Source organism: Ictalurus punctatus, chromosome 18 (genome assembly GCF_001660625.3).
Source record: "Ictalurus punctatus breed USDA103 chromosome 18, Coco_2.0, whole genome shotgun sequence".
NCBI classification, from domain to species: Eukaryota; Metazoa; Chordata; class Actinopteri; order Siluriformes; family Ictaluridae; genus Ictalurus; species Ictalurus punctatus.
Window position 1 is genome coordinate 3,019,217 of NC_030433.2, and position 21,306 is coordinate 3,040,522.

The 21,306-nt window shown below is 44.8% G+C and overlaps 1 protein-coding gene across 2 annotated transcripts in view; it reads left to right on the forward strand.

Moving 5' to 3' along the window:
- The window catches only part of ric1 (RIC1 homolog, RAB6A GEF complex partner 1), a 49,725-nt gene that overhangs the window by 18,134 nt on the left and 10,285 nt on the right, over nucleotides 1-21,306 (forward strand). Inside the window, exons 3-11 of one of the 2 annotated variants that reach the window (XM_053687931.1) lie at nucleotides 10,639-10,718; nucleotides 13,657-13,764; nucleotides 14,562-14,704; nucleotides 14,881-15,017; nucleotides 16,012-16,103; nucleotides 17,432-17,520; nucleotides 19,807-19,951; nucleotides 20,303-20,351; nucleotides 20,768-20,905. In XM_053687931.1, the coding sequence (XP_053543906.1) occupies nucleotides 10,639-10,718; nucleotides 13,657-13,764; nucleotides 14,562-14,704; nucleotides 14,881-15,017; nucleotides 16,012-16,103; nucleotides 17,432-17,520; nucleotides 19,807-19,951; nucleotides 20,303-20,351; nucleotides 20,768-20,905 (981 nt within the window). The remainder of the gene's footprint in view (nucleotides 1-10,638; nucleotides 10,719-13,656; nucleotides 13,765-14,561; nucleotides 14,705-14,880; nucleotides 15,018-16,011; nucleotides 16,104-17,431; nucleotides 17,521-19,806; nucleotides 19,952-20,302; nucleotides 20,352-20,767; nucleotides 20,906-21,306) is intronic. The other variant, XM_053687932.1, reaches the window with a different exon arrangement.

Genomic DNA, 21,306 nt, shown 5'->3' on the forward strand with positions numbered 1-21,306 from the left:
GTTTTTAACTCGATAAAGTGCTTATTTTTGCGATGACGGTGCTGTTCTTGCACATTACCACGCATAAGCATTGCTTATTACATAAACACCCAGCTCTGTGTGCTGGAACTGTGGGAGGATCGGACAGACCTTAGCTCCAATGCTTTGAAAAATGAGTACAGTATGTTCGCTAAAGCTAAACCAATCACGCCGTTAGCAGTTAAGCTCTCCAAAAGTGTCGAATAATGTACGTGAAGAAAACCGACATCTTTTGATGGAGGAATTTTTAAATTTGCTGCTCATTGCAGGTTTTGGAGAAAATAGGCAGCCGGGTGATTGATGAATTAGCACTAATGCGAGACTAAGAAGAAGCAGTATGGGCGGTTGTGGATCGGGTGGTAGAGCGGGTCGTCCGCTAATCGTAGGGTCGGCGGTTCGATTCCCGACCCACGTGACTCCACATGCCGGAGTGTCCTCGGGGGAGACACCGAACCCCAAGTACCTCCCGACGGCAAGTTAGCACCTTGCGTGGCAGCTCTGCTGCCATTGTTGTGTGTGTGAATGTGTGAATGACTTTGTAGAGCCTCTAAGGTGCAGACCGTTTACCATAAGACGCCACGTGTTTAGGATTTTAGGTTATTTCAGATCATCAGTTTGCACCAATCCCCATTTTGGGATTGGTTATTAATATGGGTTACGGTCGTGGTGAAGGTTCAGTTTTCTTATGTTCGTACTGTAGTTAAAAGGATACGCTTAGGCTAACTTCCTTTATAAAGCACCCTCGTGTTAAAGCTCCTGTGCGTGCTGTGGGATTATTGAGTCGGGGTAGGACAAAAATATCATATCACCATACTTGAACATTTCCACGATCACGATCTAGCTAACAAACTGTTTGCAAAACAGTACAAAAATAAACCAAAAAAAAAAAGTTCAACTTTCTTCGGTGCCTGCAAAGATTACATTTTAAAAGTTGCGTCAAATCAACAGCGTCCGTTTCGGTACCGTTTTTAATGCAGCTTTTTGTAATGATTAAAAAGTGAAGAAATACATCACCATACCAACGATATCTCAGAAAAGTGTATCGCGTAATCCTCGATCACCGTATCGATGTTGTATCGATATATCGACCAGCCCTAGTCAGGGGAGGAAAGTGCTGAATAATATGATTGTGAAGTAGTATTACAGGATTGACAGCATTATAGTTTGTTTGTTTGTTTTTTTCCTACGTTATTTTAACAAATTAGAGCTAGCAGGCCTTAGCGATTCAAACCTCCTTAGAGAAAGAGTGCTGTCTTACTAAATAGTGTGTAACTCCACCGATGATGCACCACTTGTGTGGTTTGGGATACAGCCTTGAAAAATCTGTTCGGTTAATCAGCACAGTGGAGGGAAAGTGCGATACATCACGTGTTTATGAAATATTTTGAAGTTCGCTATATCGTTCTTCTGCCAGTTCCAAAATGGTTAACACCCTGTGCCTTTACACACACAAACCCGAATGCTAATTTCGCACTAAAGGAAAAGTCATAAAGTCACGCAAACATCCAGGATGCAATAAGTGGGGTTTTTTTTATTTTTTATTTTTTTTATTTTTTTTTTTATTGCACAATGCGTGCACTGAAAGAATGACGGAAATGATGACTGGAGGATGTTAAAGCCCAGACTCGGACAAAGGGAGAGACATGCACACTTGATTATGTAAGACGGTAAAATGACTGGAATGTTTCACTTCTAATTTTGGATTCTAGGTGTAACGTATCCTCACAGACCCCCCCCCCCCCCCCCCCCCCCCATTTGAAATTGACCTTACGGTGGTTTAGGAGTGCATACATGTGGTGGTGGGGTGGGGGGAAGATGACAGGGAGTGAGACCGGGAGAAACAGAGAGAGAGATGGAGAGAGAAAGACTGTGAGACCGGAAGAAGGACTGCCGTGAGCAGGAGAATGAGAGGGAGAGTAAGAAAGAGAGAGAGGGAGTGAGACAGGGAGACCCAAAGTGAGATGGAGAGAGAGAGAGAGAGAGAGAGAGAGAGAAATGGAAGAGAGGGAGACCCAAAGTGAGACAGGAAGAAAGAGAGACTGGGAGAAAGAAAGAGAGCAAGTGAGACAGGGAGAAACCCGAGAGTGAGATGGGGAGAGAAAGGCCGTGAGACAAGAAGAAAGATGGCCGTGAGCGGGAGAATGAGATGGCGGGATAGAGAGAGAGACTAGGAGAAAGCGAATGCAGAGGAGGAATAAAATGAAGGCTCAAAAAGGAAAGGCAGGCACAGAAGGAAAGAGCGACAGATGGAGAAGGAAGGACAGGTGTTCAAGGATTAAGAAAGACAGATGGGGAGAAACAGTGAGATTGGGACAGAGACAGACGGTTAAACAGGAAGGAGGAAAGACGGACAGAGATGGGGAGAAAGAATGAGACCTGGCGAAAGAATGAATGAGAGAGGCTAGGGGGGAAAAGCAATGGGGGAGTGAGGGGAAAGAAGGAGGGAAAAGGAAGGGCAAACATGGAGAAAGACCAAGATTGAGAAGGAAAGGCAGGTGTTCAAGGATTAAGAAAAGCAAATGGGGAGAAAAAGCAGGAGTGAGACTGGCAGAAATGGAGAGAATGAGATGGAAGTGAGAGAGAAAGAAAGGCAGAAACAGGGGAAAAGAAAGACTGAGAGACAAGAAGAAAGATTGATGGAGAAAGAGAGAGGGTGTGAGACAGGGAGAAACGGAGGGAGATGGGAGAGAAAGACGGACCGAGATGAGGGGGAAGAACGAGACAAGAAAATGAACGACTGCGAGAGACAGGAAGAAAGCGGGGAGTGAGTGGGAGAAAGAGTGGGGAGAAGTAAAGGGAGTGCATAAGAAAGATGGAGGGGAAAAGTCAAGGCAGACATGGAGAAAGACAGTCAGGGAGAAAGAGAGAAAGGAGGAGGGGGAAAAAGGAATGCATGGAAGATGGATAGAAAGACTGAGAAAAGGGGAAAGGCAGACCTGGAGAAAGAGAGAGAGAAAGAAAGATGGAGAAGAAAAGGCAAACATAGAGAGAAAAAACGACCAGGAGAAAAAAAGACGGAGATGGAAGAAGAAAGACGGATGGAGAAAAGGGACGGAGACGCGGGAAAAAGACCGAGCGGCCGTATAAACGCAGCGATGGTGCACGGAGCTGGAGAAAGAAGGATCGAGACAGAAGGAGAGAGAGATGGCATGAACTTTGTAGGATAAACCAAACGTTAACCAGAAACAGTCACTGAATAAGAATGAAATGTCGAGCATTAAACTGATCATCCTAACGCCGAACACTTAAAATCCTCATTTCGGACGTCTTCTAGCCACACGCTTCCACTTCCTGTCGTACGCTCACACCGCCCGCACTGCTCAGAGACGCTCCGCTTGTTCCGCACAGATGCGTTACTCAGCAGTTTGCGTGCGAGTTCTGCTGGAGGACACGTTCACAGCGCTGTGCTCGCATTTTCGATCCACTTCAGTATGAAACCGTACTTCAAACCTGCTTCTAACGTGTCGTTCGTACAGGTGTACACGCCAGCTACGTGGGAGAACACGGTGCCCCGAAGAGAATTCGAATGCCGTTCCGTTTCCGATAAACTCCCGAAGAGGAGTCGATCCTTTTTGAAGCCCCAAGTTTCAGTTTAATCGAGTGGATATTTTCACTACGGCGTCAGAGTTCGAGCATTTGGTCCTTCTGCTCGGGCGCCGTATGACCCGGTATGAAGTAGCGCTTAAGCGATTGAGCTTCAAGTGTGTTTACATCAGTGGAAGTCAGTATGCCAATAAAGCAAAGTTAACGTCTGTCTAAATGTTCAGGAACGTAATGCCGAGCAGCCGAGCAGCCGGGCTTAGTGCAAGATTGAAAGGTAGCAAAGGGATGAGTCTCTCGCATACTCCCTGACGCACACACATTTCATTAGGTCTGGCGTCTTCTGCATGCCGGGAAACACGTGTGGACTTGTTGAAGTGAACCGTTTCTTCGTTTTCTTTTCTCTCGCGGTCCGTGTTTCTCGTTTCAAGACCGCTCCTCAGTGTCCATCGCGCCGACGGTCGACCGATCTTCAGATGTTCACGTAAAGGTCCGTCAGCATGCAGCGTGCGGGAACGTACAGATAACGAAAAGAAGGCGTTCTCGGTAATCGAGAGGACGGAGACGCCGTAATCGATACTGTCGAGGGAGCCAGCTCACCCGGCATGTAAAGGCTCGAGTGTGCTACTCAGAACCTGGCAACCTTATTGACCAGGGTAAAAGGTGGAGAAGTCATTTTGCTACACCAAAAAAAAAAAAAAAAAAGTCGGCAGGGAAACGTTTCAGCGATGAGCTGTGGGGTCCTGTGCTCAAACTTACGTGGATAAATACTTGAGTCTGGCTAGCGTCTTCAGTTTATCTTGATGTCGTTAACTAGGAGGTGTTCTCCTTGGAGCGTGATACGCCGCTCTATGAATTCGCGTGAGCAGCGGTTCGGGAAAATACCGGATTCACGTGTAATGGCGAGAGCGTGGAGGTGGCCAGGTTAGGGGGTGGGAAAAATTGGTTGTATTTTTCTGATTGTTCACCGTTCTTGTCCACTACGATTTTAAATCTAATGATCCAGACGTGAACTCTGCTTGTCCTGGATGCCCAGACTCCTGATTTGTCCACCCCTCTGGTTTTATGTTTGTCTTTAGTTCTGGTTTTTGTCTCTCTCCGGCCCCAGCTTTCCTCTGGTTTACATACCTCCAGTAATAAACTATTCGGGTTAGGATTCGACTGCTTTCAGCTTCAGGCAAAGTTTAGGAACGTGCGAAATGCTGTCAGCAATTTACCAGTAATTTGTTGCTGTTGGATAATATCTGGAAATAAATTAGTCATTTGTTTTTATTTTGTGTCCTGACGTCTTGAAAGAGAACGAAAACTAATTAATTCATGGTAATTAGTGTATCACGTTATTTGTTTATCCCAGACAAGATGCAGGCTGGGTGAGGTGAAATCACAGTGGACGTATAAAGCCTGGCTGAGTGGGAGTGTATAGTCTGTTTTATATAAATCTTTACACCCATTTGACAGACGATCCAAATGTCGTCGCCTACGATTTGTAATTTCACGCTAAACTAATCATCCTAGAATGATTGCGGTTAGTATTTCTGCATTTACTTTATCGAGATTGTTCCTTTTGAGTTTATTTTAAGTCGGCGTCCCGGCCGAGAATCAACTGGGTACACTGTTGTGTAAGTGTATGCGACTGCTGAGATCTTCCCACGCGGATTTTGAAATAAACACCATGGTCGTAAAGCCATCTTTCTCTGGAACCTCGTCACAGATTTCTCGCCAGCTTGGCGCTGGTTCTGAATGCCAAGTAGCCCTGGCAGGTTCGTATCTGAGGTCCGTCGCAGCAAAGTTGCACACGTAGCTGGATTTTCTTTTTTCGCACTTGAGAAATAATATGTTTGAGGAACTGACGCATCTTCAGTGATGAAGTTTGCCGCGGTACTCTGAGCATTGTGGTGGGAAATGCGGTTGTGATATTCAAAGTCTTGCTGGTTATCTTGGGGCAATAAAGAGTAGGACTCTGTGGACTAGTTGCTGAGTTGTGTGGAGCGTAGGCAAGGTGGATAGGAATACAGTAGATGGTAAGGTAAGTCATGGGCCAGTTCATCCTGCCCTAGCAGGCTGTCCAGCAGGGCTCGAAAGAGCCCCAATGGACAATTGGTTGACTTGGCATTGACAATCCATCTGAGGCTTGCCGAACCTTTCCCAGATCTGGGACACGACTGTGCAGACACCACATGTACTACACACAGCTCCAAAGCATGCACTCCAAGGAGCCTCTCTCTCTGTCTTTTTTTAAAAATTTTTTATAGTCCTCATGTGTTACGCATCACTGAAAATTGAGCATCTTCGCAGATCCTTCTTCCACATATGGGAATGGAGGGTTTCTTCCAAATACGAGAAATACAGCTACTCTATGTAGGAGACAGTGAAGCACACAGCATCTCCAGAATACATTGAATCTCAGTTGGTCTCGAGGAGGCCAAGCATAAATGGGCCATCTAGCTACCACTCCTGGCCCTTGGGTAAGGCCCTTAACCCTCAATTGCTCAGTTGCATCGGTGAGATAAATGCAAGTCTCTCTGTATAAGAGCATCTGCTAAAAATGCCATAACTGCCATTACGTGGCCAGAAGTTTGTGGACACCTGACCATCACACCCATATGTGGGCCTTCCCCAAACTTACCACACAGCACACAATTGTATAGGATGAAACTATAAAGGCCCAAACCTGTTCCACAAGGTCTGGTGCACAACAGTGAGGTCCATGAAGACCTGGTTTTCCAAGGTTGGAGTGAAAGAACCCAAGTGGCCTGCACAGAGCCCTGACCTCGATCCCAGGCTGCACCCCAGGCCTCCTCGCCAGACACCAGTGTCTGATTTCACTCGTACTCTTGGGGTCGAACGAGCACGTCCATGTACCAAAATCTAGTGGACAGCCTTCCCAGAAGAGTGGAGGTTTTCATAACAGCAAAGCGGGGACTAAGTCTTGATCGGGATGTACAAAAAGCACATACAGATGCGATGGTCAGACGTCCACAAACATTCGGCCGTATAGTGTATCTTGCCGTCACGTCGTCGTCCGAGTGGATTGACACGCGGCGGTGATTCCATGCCAGGACAGATGGACCGTCCACAATCAGATGTTCATGTGTAGTGACTTCCTGTAGTTCAGTATATCCATACAAAACTATACACCCCCCTAACACATCGTTTGTGTTTCTGACTGTTCATTTTTAACCAAAGATATCCAAAAAGCTTAGAAACTGAACATTTTAACCTTTTACTCTGGCTACATGTAACAGCTGAGATTTCTCTCTCGCGCGTGCTCTCTCTCTTTCTCTCTCTCTCTCTCTCTCTCTCTCTCTCTCTCTCTCTCTCTCTCTCTCTCTCTCTCGCATACACTTTTTTGGTTCTGTACCTCGCAATCAGATACTTGAGCTCTGCAGGAAGTTTACGTTCACACCCCCATGGTGCTTGTCTGTCTTGCTCTCTGTTCCTCAAAAATATGTGCAGTTTTCTTTTCATCCCGTCCTCAAGCCTCGGCTTTATTCATCATGTTTTCTTTCACTCTCTTGATTTAGCTGTCTCTCACTTCGTCTGTCTCGTTCTCTTTTCCTCGAACAAGGTCTTCAGTAATTCTTCTTCCTCCATTGCTTCTTCTAGTTTTTCCACATATTTTTATATCTATAGTATACACACACTCCTACTTTTGCCTCTTTTATTTAGCTGTCTGTATTTCTGTCTCTCTCTTTGTATCTGCGTGGATGAGTAGGAGTGAGTGAGTGGAGGCTTTTTCTCCTGGCATTCCTCAGTCACTGCATCCATCTGGAGCGTCTGTCCGCATGGCACCGTGGGTAATAACTGTCCCCACTTCCTGTTTTTCTCCATGCGGTCGCCATGGTGATGGCGCCAAACTGTCTTGGTCATCTTTTGGTAGTCTCCGTGCCAAAATCGACACAAAAGACGTGGCTCATGAAGTTCTGAAACTGGTCCGGAACTAAAGTGTGTCTGAGGATATTTTATGAAGTTTAACTCGGACTTGTAGGAATCGGACGTGTCGGGTACGTCTTTTTAAGGAAACGTTCCTTTGATAGAAATCGTGTAAAAAGAGAAGCACGTGGTCAGGAGCGATCTTTAGGTAGGCTGTGGCATTCAAACGATGTTCGATTGGTATTAAGGCGCACGATGTGTGCCAAGAAAACATTCCTCACACCGTTCCACCACCACCACCAGCCTGAACTGTTGACACAAGCCAGGTTCGGTTCATGTAATCATGCCTTTGATACCAATTTCTGACTGTACTGCATCTGCATGTCGCAGCAGAAAATGAGATTCTTTGACCAGGTGATTGTTGTTCCAGTCTTCAGCTGTCCAGTTTCGATGAGTTTGTGCCCAGTGTAGCCTCTGATTTCTGTTTTGGCTGACAAGAGGGTTACCTCATGTGGTCTTCTGCTGTTGTAACCCGTGTCGCTTGGTGGGGGGGAAGTGGTGGCTTGATGGTTAAGGCTCTGGTTTACTGATCGGAAGGTCGGGGGTTGAAGCCCCAGCACTGTCAAGCTGCCACTGTTTGGCCCTTGAGCTTAACGCTCCATCATGGCTGACCCCGAGCTCTGACCCCGAGCTCTGACCCCAACTTCCTGACATGCTTAGAAAATGTGAAGAAAAGAATCTCACAGTGCTTTAATGTATATGTGATCAGTAAAGGCTCATCACTCATGATCATTATCCACATCAAGGTTCGATGTGTTGATGTGCTTTTCAGCTCACCACGGTTGTAAAGAGTGTACAGTAACCTTCCTGTCAGCTGAAACCAATCTGGCCATTCTCCTGATTTAAAAAAAAAAAAAAAAAAAAAAAAAAAAAAAAGGTTGAGGTTTGGGTTCTATATGCTAACCGTAGCATATGTCTGTTCGTACATTTATAAAGTTAGCTGGGTGAATTATTTATTTATTTATTTATTTATTTAGATGAGGTGCGATAACTAGCTACTTTACTTACCTTAGAAAAGCAGATTCTGTTGTACAGCTGTAAAAAAAAAAAAAAAAAAAAAAAAAAAAAGGTGTTTTTGATTGTGTTCTTTTGAAATCCCTCATCGTCAACATCATACTGGGCTCTTAAGAACGGATATTTTCACTCGCCTAGCTTTTATATACTGTAGGAAGATACTGGAGTAGCTCCTCTTGACATTATCACAGAGCAGTCAGCTATGCTTTCATCGCGATCGTTAAATACACTCCCATCGCTGTCATTTCCTGTTGTACATGACAACGCTGTCATTTCCTGTTGTACAGGCTTGCATCTCATGGTATATAATAACCTAAATAAACCTATTTGCTGAAACTAATGAGCTGATTATCATTTTGTAGAAGTCGAAACACGCAGCAGCAGCACGCGCGCACACACACACACACACACACACACACACACACACAGAGAGAGTGAGTATGAATTTGGTTCTGTGTTGAAAGGGTCAAGCTTATTTTGAGCTGAAGAGGTCAACTGCATTTTAGGTCCTGCTGTGATTTTCGTGTGTTCTCTCTCTCTCTCTCTCTCTCTCTCTCTCTCTCTCTCTCTCTCTCTCTCTCTCTCTCTCTCTCTCTCTCAGCTGCTCCTCCTCCTTATTGAGGGAGCTTAAGGTCACATTTTCCACTTTAAAAGCTAAAAGTAGTGAAACGGGCAGAGCTTGGATGGAAACTGAAATGAGAGAGTTATAATATTTAGAGAATGTGAGCTAATATGATGGGCAGCGCTTTTTAGCATGCGTGCGTGTGTTGAATGCAGCTCTTTGTAGCCGTGCCTGTTACGGTCAATGCCTGTGTGAACGTCAGAGGCTTACTGAATTCCATCTCTGTGTGTGTGTGTGTGTGTGTGTGAGTGTGTGTGTGAATAGTAATTATACTGACAAAAGGATTGACAGTTCTGGTTGACGGCACGATTGCTGATGAGTAACTGATTAATTCACTCGGCCATTATCTATCCATTATTACAGTATAATCATTTTCTCGAACAGAACCAACACCCCCAATGTCTTTTCTTTCTTTTCTTTCTTTCTTTTTTTTTCCTTCTTTTTTTGAAACTTCCTCACGATGTGCTGTTCTTGGTGCCTTTGTTTAAGTACTGTAGAACACGTCCATCATTCATAGCCACGTTCGGATCGGACCGGTTTCACATGGGGAAGTGAGTGCGGTACTTTTTACATGGATATGCACACGGGTCACTCCCACTCACCGTGCACTTTTTTAGGAACACCTGCACATCCCTGCGCTTATCTAATCAGCCTAAAACCATGCTTCCCATCAAGGCAGGAACAAACTCTGGTGATGAGAACGGGCAGACTGGTTCAAGCCAGTCAGTGGCTCAGATAACTACGCTTTACAACGAGCAGAAAAGCATCTCCCCGAGGCCGGCGAGCTACGACAGCAGAACCCCACGTCCGATCAGACGAGGAAAAGGAATATCCGTGGCGTCTCATCCGAATTGCTATGTCGATAAAGATCTTGTTGCGTCCCGTGAGAAGAGGTTTCGAGCGTTTATTTCAGTATAAAGACACTCCAGGTGGCGTTTACTCGTTTGTTAATACACTGTTTGGGGGGGGGTAACGGTAACAGCAACACAGGCACACGTAGGGCCGCGTTCTCTTAAATAGAGACGTCAAATGAGGTAACCGAGCTCTGCCAGCATTCCACACGCAGCTGTGGATGGGGGAGAATTAGCTAGTGGATGGGAATTGGGAAATAAGGGGGAAATGCTGTTAAAATATTTAAGTTAATAGAATTTTGGACATTCTCGGTTGTCCTTGATCCTTGTATCGTTTGTAGAACTTGGGTATTTCATAAGGGAAGTGCTTCATTAGTAGACAGTGGTGTGTGTGTGTGTGTGTGTGTGTGCACCAGCCTGTGGTTTTCTCCCACGGGAACAGCGTGACTTATTGCATTGTTCTGTAGAAGACTGTGTATCTTTCATTTAGAACATGGGGTGCATTTATGTCTGTCAGTATGTATCAGTGTCTCCTGCTCAGTCTCTTCGTGTGTGTGTGTGTGTGTGTGTGTGTGTGTGTGTGTGTGTGTGTGTGTGTGTGTAATAGACACCAGTACGTTATTTGTTTATCCGCTCATCAATAATTTGCCTTTTTTCCAGGCTGCTAATGGATACGTGCTGCTGTTCGACATCGTCGGAGGCGGAGATGAAAAGTATCTGTACGAGCCCATCTATCCGAAGTGAGTGATCTCTTTTACTCGTGCGCTCCTTCTGTGTTTTCGTTCTCTCGGTCCTTCGAAAACAGGGGTGTCCAATCTTCTCCGGAAAAGTGCCGGCATGGGTGCAGGTTTTCATTCCAACCGAGCAGGAGTCTTCCGAAAGCGCGAGATCAACCGGTTTCAACGGGTCTGAATCGGGTGTGGCTTCTGCTTGGTCGAAACTAAAACCTGCACCCGCTCCGGACCTTTCCGGATACCCCTGGCCTAAAAGCATTCTAACCCAAACACTTTCCTTTATGTTCATACATAAGCACGGGTCCACTGCGCTTGTTCGTATTCGCTTTTACCGTGTTCGTGCTCACTGAAGCTCCTTACAGCGTAACTGGCACTCGTCCTCATCCGAATAAACGTATCCGCTTCGTTTTCATGATTAGCTTACAAACAATGAATGTCTGTGCAGTGTTGTATACCGGTGGGGGTGGCTGTGGGTGTATAGGTACGCTCTGTACCTTGTACATGTTTCCTGTCCTTCGGTGAATTTTACATGCATGCCACCGTTGTCCTTCGTGTGTTTGCATGCCACCGTTAAAATATTTTGAATGTCATTCAAACGCCGCTTGGAGAAATGCGAATGGTAATTTTGCCTGAAATGTGGAGTAAAGTCGGCGAAGGCAGCAGGCAGCGGAGACGAGTTCCTCACAGATTGATGGAGGAAATAAAAGGGGAGGCGTGGGCTGTATTATGAAAGCGGTTTATTTATGAAGCATTTAGCGGTTCCAGAATACAGAACTAATGACACAAAGAGAACATCTGCACTCCTACGTATTCGCGCAAATATCCATTCAGTCCATCATGTAAAAGTAGCGCCGTGTATATCAAATCATGCCGGTCAGGAGCTCCAGGTGACGTTCACATCAGACGTCAGAATCCGAGGGGAGAAAAAAACCGCGTCCGATTTCAGCGACTCGAACTGCGGCGTCAAGGTTCGAGTGGCGCGAAAAGCAAACGGCGTCCGGCAAGCAGCGTTCCTGCGGGTGGAAAGACACGCGAGGTCAGAGGAGGAGTGCGTGAGCGGTTCGAGTCGACGGGAAGCGTACGGTAACTCGAGGAACCCCTCTTCACAAGCGCGAGCAGAAAAGCATCTCGGACGTGCCGCAGTGAACCTCCGTAGAACATGTCGGTGTCGAACGGTTCGTTTTATTTTTTTAAGAAGGATGTTAGCATTATGTTGGCTTCACAAACCCAGTGTTCCGTTCTGCTGTTTAAACTTATTGTTCTTCCGAGACCCAAAATCTCTAAACGCTACTCCTCCCTGAGCGTTTAACTTGCGATGTATGTATGAAACCCGGTACAGACCTTCAGGATGTTCCGACGTGAGTCGCTGTGACTTTTCTAAGTGGTCTGAATTAAAGTTGCTCAGATCGGCCAGAATTCCCCCATTGACGTCCCATCGAACATTTCCGACCGTTCTAACTCCTTGAGCTTTCAAGCTACTTCCACCGAACTCGGCGCGGTCCTTCAAGTTGTTCAGATTGTCCGTGCTGTATTGTTTCTCACTGATCGGACTTACAGGCGTCTCGTAGCGGACCGTCAAAAAAATCCCCAAATCTCCCATAGACTTACAATGGCAGAATGTCCAGAGCCTGTGCAAACCCCATCTGTCAAAACTCTCTCTCTCTTTCTCTCTCTCGCGCGCGCTCTCTCACACACTTGCACACGGCCTGAAGCCCCTCTTCTCCCACGCTCACTCAGTCAGTGTACCTGTTAACAGAGACTCTCACTTCACCTCTCTCTCTATCAATGCCACACACTCTCTCCATCTATCCATCTCTATCAATGGAGCCAGTGCCTTTTGTCAGTCTCTCTCTCTCTCTCTCTCTCTCTCTCTCTCTCTCTCTCTCTCTCTCTCATTCATTCTATCAAGCTACCTGAATCACTCTCTCGCTCCTTCTCTCTCTCTACATGTATCAGTCGATTTGTCATCTATCTTTCTACCAGTCTTTCTTCCTGTTTTTCCACTTCGAACCATCTTCACGCTTACGAAACAGTTTCAGACGATCAGCCTTGCTTTGTCAATCCTACGTCAAAGTTTGTCTCGACGAACTCGACCCATCTAGTTATTTTTAGATATTACCCAGTACTAACGCACAGCGCTGTATATTCTTGTGCTACAGAATAGAATTCTTTAGGGTTCTTTGTGAGCAACACACACACCCATACACACACACACACACACCTGCTGACTGTTGTTTTTTCCTCACCCACAGAGCACCACTCTGAACTACAAACACCAATTCCTATCTCTCCTCTGTGGTGTCGTCTTTCTTTCCTCCTCGTCTCTTCTGTCCCACACACACTGATCCCCACTTTCCGAAGTGTCCCCACACACACACGCACACAATTACACACATCAGGGATCTGCTTTCTTCTTTCTTCTCTAGTAGATCATCAAGAGAAGAGCTGATGTTACGTTTTCAAGTCAGAACTCGTCTGTCTACCTGTTTACTCTGTGTTTATCATGCGCTCTCTCTCTCTTACGTGCGCTTTCTCTCTCACACACACACACACACACACACACTCTCGCTCTCGCGCTCTCTCTCTCTCTCTCGCTCTCTTGAGAGACTTGGAGCCAGTGCATTCTCCAGGGAAGCAGTAGACATTAACACATGTAATTGCCAGTCTGAAGATGACAAGACTATAAAAGATGTAGCTCGTCATGTTGCAGAGAAACCACAAAGTCAGCAGCTCACACTGGAGACTCCTTCCACGCGTTCACACATGTAGCCTTAGATTACGTACATTTTCCTCCATACAAGTCCCTGTGAACAAGCTGCTGTTATGTCGGAGTTTAAACTAACATTCAAACAAATCGTATGTAACAGATGGGGAATAATAATAATAATAATAATAGTGTTTTGATGTAAAGTTCACTTTTTTCTTTGTTGGTGTGTGTGCGTAGGGGTAGTGTGCGTGTGAAGGTTACTCCCGGGTACAAAGAGGAACAATGTGCTCCTGCTCTCGGTGTGGAAATGAAGAAACCAGTTGACCTGGAGGCTCCTATTACCAGGTACACACTCAAATACACAAATCCGCATGTCCTCTTTACAATCCTTTTTCTGGATCAAACCGGATGTGGAGACGTAACCCGTACGTGTCGATTAAACCACATCGGTGACTCATTTGCTTCATGCCACTCGAAATGTCCCATTTCTAAGCAAATACGTTCGACTTCTATTCAAATAAGCAGATGCGATAGCCAAGTCTGCCTGTCCACGCGGCCCAAGTTACAATGGGATTTGTGTCTCAATCCCACTCTGCTACATAAGTCACGTTTCATCAGTGATTCCCCAATACTGTCCTCAAATGGCTTCAGCCTAATCGGAGCGATCTTCCAGCTTACGGATCAGGTCACTTGGCAATGATGATCAATTCTAGGATCATAGATGATACTATATAGATATTTGTGGCGTTCGTGTATCTTCCTCACATCGCTCTCGCATCTCTACCTCGTTATTTATTTATTTTTCTTTTGTAATAGCGAATTGCTCGTTGCTCACGGTGGACGGTTGCACGTCACATCTGGATTTTAGTTCTGCATTTAGTTGTCTGTGTGCTATTCGTGCACTTTTTTTTTTTTTTTTTTTTTTTTTTTTTTTTTTTTTTTTTTTTTTCTTTCTTCTCCTTCTTCCTTTCCCCACGTTAGTCATTGCTGTGCAGAATCAGGTTGTAATATGATGATATGAGTTGTGAGACATGGGCTGGTGACATGCTGAAATTTGTAACGAGGAATGTGATGTGCTATGATGTTGTGAGACGAGTGTAACGGACTCTCGCTCTGTCTGTCTCTCTCTCTTTCTTTCTCAGCCTTCAGTCACTGCAGGAGGATTTGTTGGTGTGTACGGCTGATGGCTACCTGCACATGTTGCACTGGGACGGAGTGTGTAACGGCCGGAGAGCTGTAAACCTCAGCACCATTCCTTTCTCTCTGGACCTGCAGTCCTCACGCGGTCAGATTTTTATTCACAAATTCATCAACGTTAATACATTTTACACGGCCGATGAATATACAAGACCGTGATACACATGATCCGCTTCATTTGTTCTGTTTTTGTTTATTTTTCAAAACTGCCGCATGATTTGTTCATGTAAAGGATCTTTTTGCGTGTGTGTGTGTGTGTGTCAGGTGGCCCGTGTTTGGATCTGAATGGCGTCCACATCAGAGAAATGGAGTACTGTATGACGTTAGACGGTTTTGCCGTCGTGCTCGACGACGGAAGACTCGGCTTCATCACGCCGACCGCTAACAGGTTCTCCACCGAGGTGAGGACTTGTGGAAAACGTGTACAAGCCTGGGATCGGAGCAAATGTGAATCAAATTCACCCATTTCTCTGAAGGGGAAAGGACACACGATATGAAAGACTGACTGATTTGTGTCTTTTAACTTTGCCCGGGGAATTTGCAAGCCTCGCTCTTGTAAACCAGTAGAAGGGAAACCATTGAAGAGGCGGCGGCTTATTAAGTATCGGTCGCATCCGAATTGCTGGTTTCTTACTGTTGCACATCTGAGTGGTGGTGGGGGGTGGGGGGGAGGAAACTTGTTTCTCTGCATTCGCACTTTTGCATTTCCTAATGTCCCAAATTAAGCGTTGGGTTCTGTGCAGATTTCGCTATAGTCATGCTTCACATGCTTTCTAAAAGCACCCAAACAAAAGAGAGGGAAGTAAAAAAACGGAAATAAAGCGCAAGTTGCAGACCCACCGTCTAGCACGGATGCGAGCGCACGCTGTCAGAGGTTGTGGATTGCAAAATCAGTCCCTCAAAGACACTAGTCAAAATGCTGACCGTGCACGAGGCTTTAAAATCAGTGCAAAGTGAAAACGCGAACACGTCGCGCTCATGATGCGTGTTCGTGACACACTGCGACATAAGTTCAAGTCCCAGCCATGCCACAAGTGTCGATCACGGCGACGCTAGCTGATCGTTCGCGTCTGTGAGCTTGTGTATGCCGAAGACTACGGATAGCGCTTTCCTGTGAGCGGCGATTCAAAATGGGGAAATGGGTTTTGTTTTTTATTCTCAAACTTGGAGCATGTTTTCAAAATGATTTGAAAACGAAATTTTTCACACACACACACAAAAAAAACATTTGTGTGAATCTGCGTAAACGTGTGTGGTCACATGACACCTCAAGTTTTATTCAGCTTTTAAAGAAGACGCTTGCCTAGACGTAGGCGTGCGAACGTAGGCATGTAGGGAGCGTGTATAATTAGACGTGTGTGAACTTCTAATTATAAGGTGTTTCTCTGTGTGTAGCAGTTGCAGGGCGTTTGGGCAGCGGATGTGACGGACGGCACGTGCGTAGCAGTGAACAACCAATACAGACTGATGGCTTTCGGCTGCGCCAGGTACGAGTGTGTGTGTGAGGGACAGTGCGTACTGTTGTACTGTTAAACGTACTGTTGTGTACTTCTTTCGTCTGTGTGTGTCTGTTATTTAATTAGAGCCGAAGATTGTCCGGAGTCGAAGATGCGGATCTCACACACGCCTCGGCTGAGTGCCTCGAGTAGTGGCAAAACAGTGGACACCTGCAACTTTTACATATTAGATCAGAGTGTGAATGTGTGTGTGGTCCAGAGATGAGAGCTTGGGTCGACCTAATAAAAGACGTACAGCTAAACTGAACCGAACAATAACACTCCAAATAACACACACATACTGAGACAGATTTTATTTCACCTCTAGAGGCCGCTCTCGTGACGGGTCCAGCAGTCGGTAAACGGTGCTGATTAACCGGCGAAGCCAATCGATCGCTCGACTTTTCGAGACCGGTGCCGAGCACGTTTGCATGCGCACGGCCGTTCTCCGTGGACGTTGTTAAATCCCACGCGTAGTACATTGCTCTGCTCGTGCACAGCCGTGCCCCTTTGCATAAAGAAACCCCCATAAATCAACATACATGATCAAACAACTTCCCTCAAAAAATGTCGGTAGCCCGCACGTGGCACTGCTCATTACGGACGAACGTCAAAAGATCTGAAAAGATGAACTTCACAGACAGTGATGTACGGATAATGTACTTTTCCGTGATGAGGAAACTTTGACACTGGAGACTCCTTCCACGTATGTTAAATAAACCCCTTAAATCTCCCTAGAAACAATGACATCAGAATGAGCGCGTTAACACAGACCTCGTAGACGACCGCTGTTGTAGAAAACGAATCCGCACCTTCTGATCACATTCAAGGGTTTGAATTGGGGGGGGGGAAGAGCGCTGCGGTATATTTCCAAATAAAGCCAAGCAGTCTTGGATTTTTCATGTGCTAAACAGCAGACGAGGCTCACGTGAAAAATGTCCCGATCAGTAAAGGAGAGGAATGTGGCTGTTTTTCATCTCGTCGCAGCAGACGCTTCTTTTAAATGTTTGTTGACAACTGGGGCAGCTTCCAGCTGTGCGTGTCAAGTTTTTCCAGTGGAATAGATTCAATAGCTTATGAAATCAAATTGTGCCGTTAACACGGAGATTGAATCACATAAAAAAAATGTGTGTGTGTGTGTGAGACAGGGAGAGAGAGGGGGAGAGATTTCAGATGGAAAATCTTGGTGCAAGCATGTGTGAGATTTTTTGGATGATGATGATATTTGTATATTGTTATTGGATGATCTACTGGGATGGGCTTACTAAGAATGTTTTGCTGTAACATGGAGAAAAATATTGTGTGTGTGTGTGTTTTAGTGGCTCTGTGTTGGTCTACATGATCGACAACACTACAGGATCAATGCAGCTGTCACACAAATTGGAGTTAAGCCCCAAACACTACCCAGGTAAGTTTTACACACGCACACACGCACCTGCACAAACTGTGTGTGTGTGTGTAAGTTTTGTGATGGTTGCTTCATTCATCACTATTCTCCTTTGCCATTTTTTTTTAAATTAGTATTTTAGCAAAGACCAAGAATGTAGGAGGCTCAGGTGAAATGTAAACAAAGTAAATAATAAAGGTAGCTTTGCCACAGACAGATTTTGTGTGTGTGGCTGCAGTTTTCACTAATCGGGTCCATTCACTAAAAGCAGTTATGTTGTTTTGTCCTTTTGTTGTAGACCTAAATTACATTTAGATTTAATTTACAGTTTTGTTTTTTTTTTGTTGTTGTTTTTGTTTTTTTATAACAGTGCTGTGTATTTACATAAACAATCTGGTTGTCAATTAAATTGTTTGGATTTGCATTTTGTTTTGGTGAATAGGTTCGTCCAATTTTGTGTAAAGGTTTGAGTGGTAAAAGTGCTGAGGTTTTAGCGCAACCCCTTTCCTTCATAAAACGTCGTAAATGCTGGCAGATTTCCCACTTCCATTTCCCATGTTCAGCCCAGATCTCATACATGACATGCATGACAAGAAAATTCCAGAAAGTCAAGATAACGGACCCAGATTTGTGGTAAACAAAATGCCGGCACTTTCCCAGCATAATCCCTCAATGATTACACTTGAGTTGACCCAAAAACTTCACTGGGACATTTGGTATCTCCAGGACTAGAAGAGTGGAGGGTTGGGGGGGGGTCAGTTTCTCAGCAAGAACGATTTAATTACAAAGCGTTTTTGACACTTGCGCAATATCACCGTCTTTTCAGGATGGCACTATTTATAATCGCAAAACAATTGAAGACACATTAACGGTTGTGTTCAGGCTGTAGCTACCTCTGAGAAATCAATTCGCATGTGACTTACATACTGTCATCAAAAATGAGTAAAAAAAAAAAACAAGCTTTGCTCTTAGTGATTAAGCTGAAGTCAGAGAATAGACAGGGTAGAGTTGACCTCAACTCTGCAAAAAAAAAAAAGAAAGAAAGAAACGCCCCTTTTTCAGGAGACTGTATTTTAAAGATAATTTTGTAAAATCCGAATAAACTTTTTTTACAGATCTTTATCGGAAAGGGTTTAAACGATGTTTTTCATGCTTGTTCGATGAACCATAAACAATTATTGCACGTGTGGAACAGTCCTTAAGACACGAACAGTTTACAGGCGGGAGGCGATTAAGGTCACAGTTACAGTAACTTGGGACACTAAAGAGACCTTTATACTGACTCTGGAAAACACCAGGAGAAAGATGTCTAGGGTTCCTGCTGACCTGCGTGAACATGCCATAGACCTGCTGCAGGGAGGCGTGAGGACCGCAGATGTGGCCAGAGCAATAAAGTGTAATGTGTGTAATGTAAGATGACTCAGACGGTGCTACAGGGAGACAGGAAGGACAGCTGATCGTCCTCGCAGTGGAAAATTACATGTAACCATGTGCGCCCCCCCCAAGGTGATTGAGAACTTGTAAATGGAAGAGTGGAGTAACATCTCACAGCAAGAACTGACCAATCTGGTGCAGTCCATGAGGATGAGATGCACTGTAGTACTTAAAGCAGCTGGAGGCTACCAGATACTGACTGTCAATTTGAATATTGACACCCCCCCACCCCCCCCACCCCCCCCCCCTTGTTCAGGGACTCATTATTCCATTTCTGTTCATCAAACGTCTGTGAAACTCGTTCAGTTCATGTCTCAGCAGTTGAATGTTTTTATGTTAATACATTGTTAAGAAACGTGCAGGAAATAAAAGCAGTTGAATGTGAGAGAACTTTTTGTTTTGCTGAGTTTATATGCTACTTTTACCTTATAAAAGAGCCAGCAAGAAGGCGAGTGGCAAGTTGTATCTTGGTATAATCCTTTTCGCTGATTTTTGTGATTTTTCTTTGCTGAGCTCATGTCTGAGTCACCTTTACTGATCGCCCAGAGCCATAAAATTGACTGAACAGTTCCAGTTAAAACTGCATGTGTGAAGGAGGGGTTTATAGGTTTGTTGTGTGTTGTACACTGCTTCCCCCTAGTGTAAGATAGGAGTAGAACACCTTGTTAATCTGTTTAGGTTTATCAGGGACTTTTCGGCTTGTCCTGGTGGTTATTGCGGGATTTTGGGGAGAATTTCTCTGTGAGAATTTCGTTTAGGGAGAATTTATTTTATTTTTGCGAGTTTCAATTAAGCACCAGCTAAACACTGCACAATGGTTCTCCCTTTTGTCTCTCCCTGACACTGTCTTTCCTTTCACTCTCTCGCTCTCAGATATCCATAATAAAACGGGTCCAGTTAAGCTAATCCGTTGGTCTCCGGACTGCAGCGTCGTCATGGTGACCTGGGCGTGTGGCGGTCTCTCTATGTGGAGTGTGTTTGGAGCTCATCTCGTCTGCACACTCGGAGAGGACTTCACGTGAGTCACACACACACACTTCTTTTTAAAGCCTAATCCTGATTAAAACAGGACAAAATCTACAAAAACTAGAACATTTTCAAAGCCCTTGACGACTTTGTAAACATTGTGCGTTGTTAAATGTAGCAATAAACATGACCTTTTATTTACTTTCCGTTTACCCATTTCGAAAGCCACAGCGTACATTTCTGTTCATCGTTGTAGAAAATGGGTCATGTTTTATGCACCAGTCAAGTGGAGGAGGTTCTAGTTTTAAAAAAGAGAACCGTTTTGTTTTTGCTTTCCCATAGCGCTTTCTCTTTATATAACTACTGCTTCCACATTTCTCTTCCTTCCTCTTTCTCTCCTCAGGTATCGATCGGACGGCACTAAGAAGGAGCCGCTGAAGATCAGCTCTATGGTGAAAACCTCTCGCCGCTTTTCAGTAGTCCGATTACTTACCCAGTAACACGTCTTTTCACGAAGACCCAAGTTTCAGCCCCAAAGTCCTGCTCTTTTAGTTGCCCTGTTTTGCTCGTTTTATCTTTCATAAGGTTTGTAGTAAACAGGAAACCGACTAACCTGCGATTAGAACACGTGTGTTGGTGTAGTACAGGGAAGAAATAAAGGAGCAGGAATGAGGAAAGACTGATTTAACACAATGTCTTGTTATAAAAAATAAATAACCTAGCTCGTTAGATGTGAAATTTGTGAGGTTTAAAATAATAATAATATATAATATTATTATAATTATAATATATATAAATATACACCTCAAATACAGGACCAGTGGTGTAGGTTGCTGTGACATCATTTCCTGTGCCATGCGCTTTTCAGAGCTGGGGGGCAGAGGGTTACCACCTGTGGGTGATCGGCAGCACCGAGGCGAGCACGGAGCAGTCCCCACAGTTAAGCCAGGCCTCCATCCTGCAATTTCAGTTCATCAAGAGCGCACTCACGGTCAATCCCTGTACGGTAAGAGCACACGCCTTCGTCAAGCATGCACAGTAGTATACGTGCTGAAATATAAAGCACACCCGAGGCAATACGTCTCGTTTGTTCATAGTCGTTATTGAGTATTTCAGGAGAGGAATGTTCATTTCTGTACTTTCCTGAGCAGGTTTAGTCAGTATCAGATGTTCTGACCACCAGATTATTAACACTGTATATTATCATGATTTTTTAAAAATTATTATTATTATTATTGAGGAGCTACTTCTGGTACTTTTCAGAAAATTGCTGAGTGATATAATGTGCTGTAATCACCTAACCAATCAGGTTGCAGATGATTTTATTTGATGATTAAAAAAAAAAAGAAAGAAATATGACTTTTTGAGTGAAGATATGGAGATTGATGGGATGTCAAATCAGAGATA